The following is a 13,730-nucleotide window of genomic DNA, read 5'->3' as shown; positions in this document are numbered from 1 at the left end:
AAAAACCTCTCCTGGAATCGCAACCTTAACGTGGTGGAGAGGTTTGTGTGTCCCAATGATCCTGGGAGCTGTGTTGTCTGGGGCATTAGCCCCTGATAGGGTCTCCCATGGCAAATTGGTCTCAGGGGAGGGACCAGACGAAGAGCGATTCAAAAAAATATACTTTATTACTTCTTTTTGAAAATAAAAATCTTTAAACTACATTTATGCTGTACCCTTGTTGTTATCAAACTCTGATTACTCTCTTGCAAAATTTTCTTTGATAGTTTTCCCTGAAAGGGTCGTTGTTCTTTGAGTGTCACTCCTCATGTTTAACACTATATACGGTAGTTGTGCAAATTACAGTACACAAACTGTAAAATGTTCACTGCTCAGTGTTTTCAGTTGTTTTTACTTTCAGTGGCGACATTTAGGACATGAAGTGGGCCTATGATTACCATGTTCAATGTGTCTAATAATTGTCTCTAACTTGTCCTCATGACCACGTTTCACTCCTTTTACACAAGTTTTTCACTGAATGGTCGGCTGTGTTCTCACTGACAGTAGAACTATGGAAGCTAACGAATTCACAGAAGATTCACAGTGACCTGCAGAATGACACGAGTACCAACCAACTGCTGTATTGACTCCTGTGCACACAGTATTAATCAGGTGGTCATAATGTTGTGGCTGATCAGCGTATTGTATATGAAACACACTCCTTTTACCTGTTTATGAGTTGGGCAATTGATCCAAAATTGTGGGCCATGTTGAGAGCATGGACATAGCTGACAGAGGGCAGGCTCAGGTACATCTGCAGGGCCTGCTGCCTGTGCTGCCCTTTAACCTCCAGCGGTACAGCAATACCCTGACCTTTACGCTGCTCCAGTTGTGCCAGGTCCACCAGCAAGCCGGCGCTCTCTTCGGCACCACGGCTCCACAGCAAAAGCACCCCGCTGCGCACCAGCCCCACTAACGTGCTGTCATAGAAACGTGTTCGCTGAAACGGACGTGATGCTTCACCTGAGAGAGTGACAGTTATCGCAGATAACAAACATGCATCAAATCAAATCAAATCAAATTTTATTTGTATAGCGCCAAATCACAACAAAAGTCATCTCAGGACACTTTACAAAGTAAGGTCTAGACCTTACTGTTATCAATATTATTACATAGGGAAAACCCAACAAATCCCCCTTGAGCAAGCACTTGCATGATGTCACTCAGTTAAGACTTTGAAGGAATTTAATACAAGATATTACATTTATTAGTTTATTTATTAATTAATTTATGGCAAAACAGGCTATGATAGTGATAATCACTTTTATTGACCAAGTATGTTACGCACAAGGACTTTGTCTCAGGTACAGAACCAATGGCGACGCTGTCCCTGCGCCGCTCCGCCATCCGGAGCAACTTGGGGTTCATTGTCTTGCCCAAAAACACTTCAACACATGGACTACGGAGAACGGGAATCGAACCCCTGACCACTCTACTTCCTGATCCACATGTACAGGGAGATATCTTGTCTTCACTTAGAGAATATTTTTACAGAGGAACAGTACAGAGAGTTTTGTCATATCGTCCTTGATTCAGTGTGGGCGTTTGTGCCAAATTTGAAGGCATTCCCTGGAGGTGGCCGAATGGATGGACACACGGACAACCCTGTTTATGTTTATGCCACTGAGGCACAGGCTCAGAATCAATCTTCAAGTAATGCACAGACAATAACCGCAATAATTAGAGGCCATTTATTTTGAAGACTGTAAAATGATGGACTGCATTAGTTGTTTTGATTCAGTTTTCAGCTGCTGATTTAAACCCATTCTAGACAGCCTTATATCCAGAATGGTTTCATAGCCACCAGAAACCAAAGATACAAATGATCAAGTTATTAAATACTTTTCCTTCCTGAGAATCATATCTGGAATGCAAATGAATACAAAATAATAAATTAAACTGCCAAAAAACAAAACAAAAAAAAAGAAAAAAAGAAACTGAACACAAACCAGCACAATGAAAAGGTACAGACAATGGAGATTAGTGTGGTAGAGCAAAGTACATAGTTGACAGTCACATATTAGCTTATGGTTACTGTTCTCTGGATGGCTTTTTTGACACAAGTGATGAAAAACATGCACTGTGAATAGCTGCTAGAGAATTAGAAATCAGTGTTAGCTGGGATCGATAACACTTCACAGACTTTTAAGATAATATTTTGAGCGCGAGAAAGAGACCAAAATGAACCCTTAAACTATAACGTACTCCAATTTGAAATTAAAGGCAGATTAATATCCAGTTTTGTGACCAAATTCCTCATTTTGCAGCAGAAATTCAGGAAAAGTCACTTCAGAAAAAGTGCAGTATATTCATACAGTTCTGTAAAGCGTTGCAGTAGAAGCACTGATGTTTGGCAAGCTCAATCTTTTACACTTTGGATTAAACAAATTATACTCCAGAAAGGCTTTTTATTTTATTTTTTACTCATAACTGAGCCTACATTCTCCACCCAAGTAATACATCCATGCTAAATTCACTGCTGGTTTGGTCAAACTCAGTCATTCATGCAAACATAGTTGGAATTCTTTGAATTCATAGTCGAGTGCTTAATGTTTAACCCTCATTTAAACCTAATATCTTACAAATTAAACAAAATGTTATAAACCAATATTATAACATGACTTGACTATGTCACACTCCAGCTGTGCCAGACGTTCCTGTCACAGTTACAAATGTTTGGCACTTACCAACAGTCGTGGATGACTAATATACATAAAACACTTTTGTAACTTTTTAAATTTGTGGATACCATTTCTATTCCAGGACATGCATGGTCCTCTCTCCTGGGCAATGTCTCTGAAGTCCTGTCCAAGAGTATGCACGCCAATGTCCAATATGTTCTAACACACGTGGATTTCCACAACTTGCACTAATCTCTCCTGGAGATCACAGCAAGTTTTTTTTTTTTACATAAACCCCCAAAACAAGCTCAAATTAAAACAAAACTTGAGTCAAACAAACTGAGCTTAAAATTATTTCCCAGGGTTGTTGGTTCATTTTTAAATGGAGCATTTTGTCCTTACAATTACTCAACCCTACAGTTCTCAGTGCCAACACAGCTCGTAAAAATACGAGCATCAGGATCCGCAAACCCCTAAACACTTTTCTTGGGAATGCTGAAAGATGGGGAATGCTCCCCTTTTGCCCTCAGGCTTTCTCCAGCCAATTTTAGCCAACCAGCTTTTTTGTACTAGATCTACTGTTCACCATGTGGCCCTTAGGGATGGACCAGCCAGGCGTTGGCATCGTCCAGCTCTGTATCCAGCTCCTCGTCTTCTTCCAGAGGCTCTGGGGTTCGGAGGGCCAGCTCCCGGAGGAAATCGGGTGAGTAGGCGGGGGGCTGGGAGACAGACTTGAGGCCAATTTTTTTCTTCATGAGGTGGAACTGCTCACGGATGAAGTTGTAGAACTCATACTCATAACGCATGCGGTGATACAGCACCTGCAGGGCCTCTAGAGAGGGCATGTGTTTACGAACTGTGCCTGTCATGTTCCCCAACTTCCTGTAGTCTGCAAGGAAAAAGTCCAAGAAGAAATCAACTGGATACAATTTGACAGGAATTCAATCAAAGAATCATAATATATATCATTTTAAGAAAAATACAGATGGCAAAACAATTTTTTTGAAGAGAACAACAGAGAACATTTTGGAATGTGAACATACCAGGGCTCTTGTAGATGTTGAGTACTCCAGAGAAGTAATGAGGTAAGAGCCTCTCCAACAGGAGCAGAACATCCTCCAGCTCCTCCAGGATACCCACAAGGAGGTAGTTCTCCAGCACATTCTGTTTGGCCCTTTCCAAAGCCCATACTCCTGGCTCCCTGGTGGAGAGAGAAGGAAAAATGAGAGTGGGAAACAGACAGACATATAACAAGACAAAAACTGAGAAGCCTTACAGGGCAAGACATGAAAAACCGCCAAATTACACAAATGTTTCAAAGAGCAAAATTCTTGGGGATGACAGTTGAATCTGTAGATACCTGCACTGAGGATGTTGCCCACAGAAGTATGGAATGATGTAGAAAACTCTGGGGTTGGAGCACTCAGGGTAATTCTCTAGAATGCACACATTGATATCCTGAAAGCAGACAAATACATACAAATCCATTAAAATAGACAGTATACTTTCATTTTGAGTTTTCTTTCCAATTACAAAAAAGAGAAAGCTCAGAAAGAACTGTAAAGATTCGTTTCTGCCACTAGAGGGGGCACTTCACCAGCAATCTGTGAATTCAGACTCCTTGATATTTATAATCTGAGAAGCCAAAATGCTTTGCTTTAACAACATCCTGTGCACAAAGATAAGTTCTGCCCCCTTACCTCAGCTGCCCTCAAAGAGGCTGAGGTGCTAAATAAGAAAGCACACAGTTGTGTATCGGTTCAGGTTCCACTGGGGGGAAAACAATTTGTACAGTATTTACACATTTTATGACAGAAGTGAAAACCAAATTAGATCAGTTAAAAACTTCAAGATGTGTCTTGTCTGAATGTGGTGTACATTAAATAACAAAAGGGGAAAAATCTGGAAAAACTAAAAACACCCATGATAGAGTGAAGCTGGCCAGACACTGAGGGTTGTGAAACCAACAGTCAAAGCCATGTCGTAAGCTTTATTATGGATGACTACAAGTCCTGAGCAACAAAACACTACATTACTCACACACAGACAGGCCACATGCTTGCTCTCACGTAAGCACACATACAGCAGCTCAGAGCAACATGTATGAGGAAAACACTTTTGACAGGTCTGTGTATGACAGACAATGAGATGTAAAAGTGTAATGATTACGTCAAAGTTTGCAATTTAGATTTAAGCCCTGATGATGGCTCATTTAAACAGAGCAATTTATCAAAGCCAATATTCAGGCCAACACAGAGTACATCACAAAGTTGAACTTGAGTAAGACAGGGCCAGAGGCCCAGACCTTCCCAGAGGATGCAGACTGGTGCTGAGGGGAGGATGTAAGGAGCCAGCATTGTGAACACTGGAAACCGTGTGACTGAGCTGTAAAAACACCTCGCTGACAAGGGTGTAAACATGGATAAAGACAAGAAGCCGTGTGTATATGACCATACATTAGCTCAGATAATGTGCCTGATGCACAGGTAAAAGTTAGTTTGCCTTCACAGCCAATGAGAATTCACAGCCAAAACAGTATATAATAATTAAAATACAGTATATCATACATGTGATAACTATACATCTGGATTTCTTACAAGTGTCTACCACAGTAGCAATGACAGGATGAGTGTGAGGGCCCACACAGATGTTTATGTACAGTACATAAGCTAGAATGACATAAATTATATACTTGGTCAGTTATTTTTTTCCTTGCAGCTGAACTCTGGTGCAGTTGTTTTTCTGATTCACCAAGCAACAGCAGGGAATGTTTCAACTTTGACTGTCTACTCTGAGCTCCGCTACGCACTGGGAACATGACTTATTGGTGATCAGTGAAGCAAACCACTGGAAAGCTCTTCAAAAAAACCATAACAAAACCCCAGAGGAACCTAAAACAGTTGTGCTGTTGTTAGTGTACAGGTCATGTCCGTGTGATAAGTTTGCTCTGCTTCGATTCATAAGTTCAAGCATAAATGGTTATTATTTTGTGCGGTATTAATCAAAGAATGGCAGTGTCAGTACATCCACTGTCTCCTTGCCCTGCAGGCTATAGTCTCCTGTCTGTGATGAGTGTTGGATTTTCTCAAAAGCTTCAATAAAAATAAAAACAGCGGTTTTGGCAGCATATAAACTATAAATCTCATGCAGAGACAAAGGTTTGAGAAAACCAATATGAGTAAAAAAAAAAAAAACAGAAGGGCAAGCCAGAGTCAAAGAAACAGAGAAAGGTATGCAGGAAGTTCCATGTTTTGCTCCAATACTTGATACAGGACCCTCATGCATCAACATTAGGGGACCTCTGGGAATCCAGCCACAACTCCTTTCTACAGATTAGAACTACACACAATCAAATCAACATACACATGGAGGCCAGGCAATACGCACTCTCTTTAGAGAGGCCCATTAGTATTTCAAAGACAGCTCCTGTGCGCATACTCACAGGCCCATTGATCCTGTTCTCATTGTGGATTAGGCTAACTGAGCAGTCACAGGCTACAACTGTTGCAAAAAGGTCCTAATCTTTATAATGGTGCCCTCTTCATTGAATGGAATGTATGCATGAGTTAAATCAGGAGTAACTGATGACGCAGACCTTTCCCATGAGACTGTGTGCCTCAGTTTTCACCAGGGGCGGTGCATGAAAGCAGTACGCCTGGGTCAAATCACATTTAAACCTGTACTTTTTTTCCCCACTTGAGGGAAGTAGAAACACAACACAGATGTATTTTCACCTTCAAGTCAGTATGCTGAACATGTTGGTAAGCAGCTGCCCACACATCCAGGAGACACAGAGAAACATTAGCATTCATATAAAATCATGTGTCTGGCCACCTGATGAATACAAACCCAATGTTAATTTTCTCCAGAGTGAAATATCTGACTCCACAGCTGCTTAATGTGCCACTATTTTCACTGCCATTTGGCAATGAGCAGGTAGAGTACAGTTTTTAGAGGGGTTTCATTGGAAACAACTGCTTACTGCGCGTGACCATGTTAATATAAAAATATCGATTACAGCCACTTTAAACTAATTCTTAGCATTTGACTCTTTAACATGCCAGATGGGTGGGTCCATTGGTTCTGGAAAACATGATCTGTCAGGTTGCCAATCACAGACGTCAATGCAAAACTCACATGAAGATATTTTCTGTTCCTCTTTAGTCAGTTGCACCTTAGATAGATACAGCACATTCCTGTTTCTAATGTAAAGGTGTTCCATGACTGAAGCTACAGTAGTAGTGTCTCTCATTATGTATGCACACTGAAGCTACAGTAGTAGTGTCTCTCACTATGTATGCAGTTTGAAAGTATGTGTCATTGTAAATGTGTTGTTTGGGTTCAGTAGAGTCACAATATCATACTGTATTTTGCATGTGCTTGATGCATACTCACGTGTAGGAACATAAGCATTCACACACACTTTACTTCGTGGTGAGGCAGATTCATCCCTTTCAGCTGCTTCCTCTGTATTTATCACAACATAACCTGCTTTGTTGCTAATTAAATGCTCATAATTAAAGTTTTGAGTGATGGTGTTCAATCGTGTGTGTGTGTGTATGCACGCTATGTGCTCTACTGTTCATCTTAGTGTTGTGGGTGGGTGTAGAAAGGGGAGTGAGGACTGAGGTGAGGAATGTCTCATCAACATGTGGATCAGGTTCTCTCAGCCCTGAATAGCAAACCGACAGTGTTCTTTCATTGACACCTGTCATACACACCCAGCACAGGGCAGACAGGGCTAATGCACACAGGCAGGCGATATGTCCAAGGCTAGTATGAACTCTGAGGACAGCAGGGCAGTCACACACACAAATATTTGAAATGCTATATCATCTCTTCTCTTATTATATTTATTATATCCTTATATATTTTATTATATTGCTGCATTTGCTGCTTAAAGTGCCTTAGATTTTGTGTTACTTATTTATCTACTTTATATTTTATTTGTATTTTGTGGCATTCATGTGGACGGCAAAGTAAGAATTTCATTGTATAGGGAAACACGTTTCCTAATTGTGCATATGACAAATAAACACTTTGACTTTGACTCTTGGCCTAAAATATGAGTTTACTCTTTCCACAACAAACTGAACCTTAAAGCTCAATGTAAAGCCTTATTTTTAGACGATTATATTAATTTGGCAGGACTTAAAAATACACTGTGGTGACTAAAGGTGCAATGACACATACTGTTCTAATTATTAAATACACACATACACATGTTTAATTGCACCCAGTCAGACTCAAGCCAGAATGACATTCACTCAGTACAGCTGCTGATGTGGCCTCGTTGGGTCTCCAACAGAATAAAGACCTGTGGAAGAAGGTTTCCCTCTGTTTTTTTCCTAGAGATTTTAGCCATTAAATCTGGGACAGGCATTGGCATAATCGATGGACTGACCTGTTTTCATTGCCACAACAGTTTCTGTTAATTCCTCAATAGAGGCATTAAGTCCCTGCTAACTGCACTGCATTCAAGTAGCTCCTTTACAGTATAAAACACACACATACAGACAAAAAAATTGCAACTTAAAAATGAAAGTAGGCCTCCCCAGTGGGGGAGGCCTATTCTGTAAATTATGAGACACATTGCCTAGTGTGGTGCTACAGGGGTAAACAATGTTGCCCGGCAAATGTAGGATAACAAGCTTCTGATGTGGTCATACTAAATCAGGTCTCTAATTCGAATCTTAATCAGGTTTAAATATTGGGTTAGCATGGGGCTGCCATGGCCTTACAATCTGCCTTTCTCCCTCCGGTAACGCCATATGTAGAACATCTTCAAAGAGAGCAGAATGTGTCTTTAATATATCTCTGCACTGACTAAACATTCTGTTGCTTATATTTTAGCACTGAGGAAGTTATTTAATCTCAAGATAACAAACAGAAATACAGAGCTCTCGAACACAAAAAATATAATCACCTGGCAGACACAGGATATGCTGTTTATTAGTTATGTAACGAATAAATGGATGCGGAGATCACTTGTGATGAAAAAAATGAATGTCAGCAGAATCTTCTTGTTACAGTCTTTTGTGGAATATTATACACTGTACAAATAGTCATTATCATTATATCTACAAACACCCCAATTGCGCTATGATTACAGTGCACATTAAGGCCATAGCAGAACAAGAAATTAGTGTTAGCGCTGTCCCAAATTGCAATTGTTTGAGCTCTGGATATTCAGTGGTAATAATCAGTGAATTTTCACACGTGGGGGTGAGATGGGGGATTTGAATAATCGAATCTTAAAACTGCAAACCAATTACCTACCCAATGAACGAATATCCAATTATTCTGATATTTGGGTCCAGCCCCAGTTAATGTACATGATCTCAAAGCAGCTGGAACCAAGACAGCTACAGATTTAAGGCACTGTTATTGGCAACCCTGTGACTTAAGACATAAAGTAACTGTGCAGCTCTGCCAAATACTGCAAGCATATTAGTATTCCAAACGATAAACATCCGTGACAATGATTGCTAATGTGCATATGAGAGTAAATGGCTTTGTAGGCAATGGGACTGAGATGGAAGGTAGATAGACGGCAAAAAGATTCCACATTTAATTGACTCTTTACATACTATTGTAATGTAGCTTCTAACATTATCACCCAGCAGGCCCTGGTGCCTGCATAATATATGACTACACTGGTGTGTGAGAGTCTAGCAGAGAGACAAAGTTCTCCTCAAAGTACACCTCACATTTTCATTTATGTGTTAACAGTTAGCAGACTCATATCAATAGAAACTTCTAACACTTAACATTTTCAGATCACTAGCAATTCGAAATTGAAGTCAAACAAATAAATATAATAATAATAAGACACCATTAGAAACACACACACCTATAAACAACCGCAACATGTAAATCTCAAATTTATGCTTTAGCCAGATACAATAATCAGTCACTGCTGATACTTGGTAAGGTCTTACCAAGTATCTCTCGTCGTCTTTCATCCCTGGAGTGCGGATGAGGTGGTTCTGCTCTCCTCTCCAGTCACCAAAGCGACGGAAGAAGTAGTTGGAGAGGAACCGGCTGATGGGGTCCCGGATTATGTTAATATAGACAGGCTGCTCTAGCTTGAACCTAACAAAGACAAATAAAATTGTAGGTTAGCACCTGTACACAACTCCCCTTCAGAATGAAACAAGCTACAAGTCAGTGCATTTACAGTACCTGGTAAAGTTGAGGAAGTGAACATGTCGTGTATAGAGGAATGGCTGAGGGAAATTACTGATGTTCTTCATCAGATCTACCTGAAATAAATAAAAGTCACAGAGCTGATTTGACTTCTCTCACGGAGTTGGTGTGTGTAAAACATAGTATTGAAAAGTAATATAACAAGTAGTGTAATGAGTTACTTTTGACAGAGAGTAATAAGTTAAAAACAATTATTATTAGTAGTATTTTGAAAAGAGTAATGAGTAATATATTCAATTTTTTGAGTACCAAGCCCAACACTGCATGTCAGTTACATTTGTGTTTCACACCCTCCTTCCTCTCTGCTCAGTACATTTCCACTCATGCTGCTTCCACTTTCTGTGGAAGTCTTTGTATTTATAAATATTAAAAAACTTTCATTAGTGTTGTACTTGCCCACGCTGGCTCCCTCCTCAAGGCTACACTCTGCCTCTATTAATCCATTCTAGATTTAATAAAGTTTTTTGAGCGGACCCTGAGTTCAGATCAGTTAGCCCAGAGCTAACCCCCGATGTTTCCTCCCCCACACCCAGGTTAATTTGTAGGCCCTGAATATGTTTGGTGAGTGTGTGTATTTTCTGACCCACACCTCTGGTCTGTCTGGCCAACCCACACACACACATTTACCAGAGAGAGCTGCAGGAAGGCAGAGGGAAAGTGGAGGACAGCCTGAGATTCCAGACATACCTAAAACCCCCCGACCCCAGCCTCCCTCCTTCCTGAGCCCCCATGGCGTCCCCACAGGGCTCATCAAGGAAGATGGAGGAAGCGCCAAAACCACAGAAAGGTATGACTGCTGCCCTTCTTTCAACTCCAATTAATCTGTCTCCACATATTAAAAATTATGAGCCTAAGTAATCAACACATGTGGTAGACACACATATGGAGGTCAGCCACTATACAAAAGTACTCAGAGGATCAGTCCAGATCTTACAGCAACTGCCAAAACATGTTTATGTATCTTCTTAAAGAGTCCTCATAAACAAGAAGTGAGAACATTACACCAAAATCAATTTAAATTTCAGAAAAAAATAGCACAACAAAACAAAACTTTAGCTGTCACTTTTAACCAAACCTCTTCTAGCAGCCAAGTCAATTCAGTCCTCTATAAGTGACCAAAAGCAAATTATTCCATTGAGTGTACTGTAGCTGCTGAGATGCTACTAGCGAATAACCATTTACAGATTTCACTTGTACTGGTGCCAGACATTTCTTGCTGTTTGCGTATTTGCGGCTAAGTGATGCAGACACACAAGTTTCATGGCTCTAGAGCATCTGTCTGCTGGTTAACATTCTTGGTAAGAGGAAGGAAAGAGGATCCCACATTAACACAGACAAACGCACAAGGAAGATGCTGTCGTTCTATTTCTGGAGTGTTTTAAAGAAGTCTTTTCTTTAGAAAATGAAACCTCTCTTCCACTGAGCCTATTCCCTCAGCATTTAAAGGGTCACTATGGGTCAAAGGTACAGATGCTATACAGGATGCCTCAAATCTGCAAAAGCTCTGCAAAATTTCTGATGAATAAGGCATATTCTGTTTTTGGCAACGCATACACAAGACATGAACCCTGGGAAAAACCCACTGGCAGACTAGCGGGACAGCCAGCAGGAAAACACTTCAAAAAACTGCACACCTGAGTCAGAACCACAACTGATGAGACCAACATGTCTAAACTTGCATCTGGATCTGCATAAGTCAACAAGCACAGACATACACAAGCAAACAGACACGCAAAAAGATGGAGAAGCTTTACAGAATCACACACGAACACAAGCACAGACATACACTCTTTAACAGACCTCCCTTGCACAGACACTAGAATGCCTACATTCTTTCTGAGCAGCATTGCTCGAGACCATTCACAGAGATGTTTTATGCCCAGAGAATTAATGAGCCTAATGGTGTTCTGCAGCCGCTGTGTGCGCAGCCTGCATTTCAGGGCGTAAACAAGTAGCTATTTCAATATTGGCTTAACATTTACATCAAATCGGTCAGCGATGGTTGTACATATTTAGCATCTGTGACTGACCATTCACAAGCAGCAGCAGCTTATTCCTAAAAGATGCTGTAATGTCACATGAGGATGTGAGTCATCGCTGCAAAACGCCCACATGAACACAGAGTTAAATCACTTTCTCACTCCGATGACTAAAGAAGGTATCTTATTACCGGGAAATGTTACTGAAAGAAGAGTGTGTTAGGACGCACGGCCTTGTTCTGGTTCTGAAGATTAAAAATATCTCTGCTTTCAGTTTGACTGGAAATCACAGAGTTGAAAAATTCTGAGATTTAAACAATCTAAAGAGAGAAATTGTACCTTTATGAGCACTTTTAATTTGTGTGCATTTTGCTGACAATACTTCTGTATATCTGCTACAGGTAAATAGACATTTAAAAACTATTTATTTCTTCAGCAATACCTTATTTTACAGGTCTGTAAATTCCAGGACAGAAGGTGATCTACACATGCAAAATGTTAAATACGTCCATAAACAACCATCCAATTCAGCATAAATGAAGAATATCATTTCAAATAATTAATAAATAAATAGTAAATATTAACTGGGATTCAACAATTTTTTTCATGGAAATTCATCTGGAAGCCAATAACAAAGTCAACACACAAATAAATCTGTCTTAGAACATTGTCCCTGTTTTTCTGTAATTAATACCAAACTATGAGGTACTTTCTAGGAAACTTTCAAGAAACCATTAGCAAATAGAGGACCTGTAAAGCGTTAACATTTCTTCAATCACTGGACTGCAGCTCAGTAACACTTCAGTGCTGTTAGTTGCTCTCACAGTGGCCTGACCCCAAATTACCTGCTTGAAATAAGGCTCTGTAAGCTTTCCTGCCAAACTGGGGCTTTATTTAGAACTAGAGTTTGGAGTCATGTCTGCATCAAAGCACACAGTGCCTTGTCAATTTGTAGTAATGTAGTTGGAAAATAAAACATCTCTGTAGTTAGTGTAAAGACTCAGAGAAAGATTGAGTCGCTATAATGCCATTTAGTTATGCTTTATGCCCATTAGCATCTGTGTTGGCATTCTCACTGGCACAGACCAGCATGTCTCAAATGGCTGCGGTTTTATTCAGCGAAAGCAGTTTTTCCTCTAACTCTAATGCTCATGTCCATTCCAGGAAATAGTAAAAGGACATTCTTCATCCTTCAGGTCTTATTCTCACAACAAAAGTCAAACGCTGAATGAGCACCTGTTACTGTTGTGCTCATTGTGACTACAAAATTAAATGCACACAGGTTTTTAGTCAGCTGCTTTCTGGGTTTTGAAATGAAACTAAAAATGACCTAGGGCTGACTGAAGTTTACTATATTTATATAGAGATGATGAACACAAAGTGCTAGCTTTCAAAGTTGGATCTGAGGACCAAAGAATCCTGCAGGAGCATTTAAGACCCTTTTCTAACTCCCACCTTCTTGTATATGTAACTAACTGTAACCATAACACAGAATTACTCATTTACATGCCAGACTGTAATGGCAATATAATAAAAATGACTTTTTTCCCATCTTTAAATCCAGCTACTGCACTATCACCACATTTATCTTACTGTACCTGTTCATGTTTAGTGAGGCGTGTTTTATTATGGATGTCAGCGGAGACCAGGTTGAACTGGTTTTTCTCAGCCAGTAACCTCAGTAGGATGACCACTGTCCGGCTGCCACACTTCCCCACACGGTTATAAACCACCTGGCTGGGAAATGGGAGCACCTATAAACACACACACACAAAAGAGAAAAAGTGAAAAAAGTAATTTACTGATGCTCTTTGGATTTACATAGCTTCTGATGTGAACACTGGTACAAGGAGGAAAAAAAAAACAGGAAACCCATTAAACT

The 13,730-nt window shown here is 40.2% G+C and overlaps 1 protein-coding gene across 2 annotated transcripts in view; it reads right to left on the bottom strand.

Annotated features, from left to right (window-relative positions):
- Positions 1 to 1,123: 1,123 nt before the first annotated feature.
- Positions 1,124 to 13,730, bottom strand: part of usta (uronyl 2-sulfotransferase a) — a 44,459-nt gene continuing 31,852 nt past the window's right edge. For both annotated transcript variants that reach the window (XM_020589784.1, XM_020589785.1), the window contains exons 3-8: positions 13,447 to 13,602; positions 9,846 to 9,925; positions 9,602 to 9,755; positions 4,021 to 4,118; positions 3,704 to 3,861; positions 1,124 to 3,549 (exon numbers count right to left, since the gene is read on the bottom strand). In XM_020589784.1, coding sequence (XP_020445440.1) covers positions 3,257 to 3,549; positions 3,704 to 3,861; positions 4,021 to 4,118; positions 9,602 to 9,755; positions 9,846 to 9,925; positions 13,447 to 13,602 — 939 coding nt within the window. In that variant the 3' untranslated portion in view covers positions 1,124 to 3,256. The remainder of the gene's footprint in view (positions 3,550 to 3,703; positions 3,862 to 4,020; positions 4,119 to 9,601; positions 9,756 to 9,845; positions 9,926 to 13,446; positions 13,603 to 13,730) is intronic.

Source organism: Monopterus albus, unplaced genomic scaffold (assembly GCF_001952655.1).
Source record: "Monopterus albus unplaced genomic scaffold, M_albus_1.0 scaffold9.1, whole genome shotgun sequence".
In the NCBI taxonomy this organism is placed as follows: Eukaryota; Metazoa; Chordata; class Actinopteri; order Synbranchiformes; family Synbranchidae; genus Monopterus; species Monopterus albus.
The sequence above is the reverse complement of the archived record's forward strand: the minus strand, read 5'-3'. Positions and strand labels throughout refer to the sequence as shown.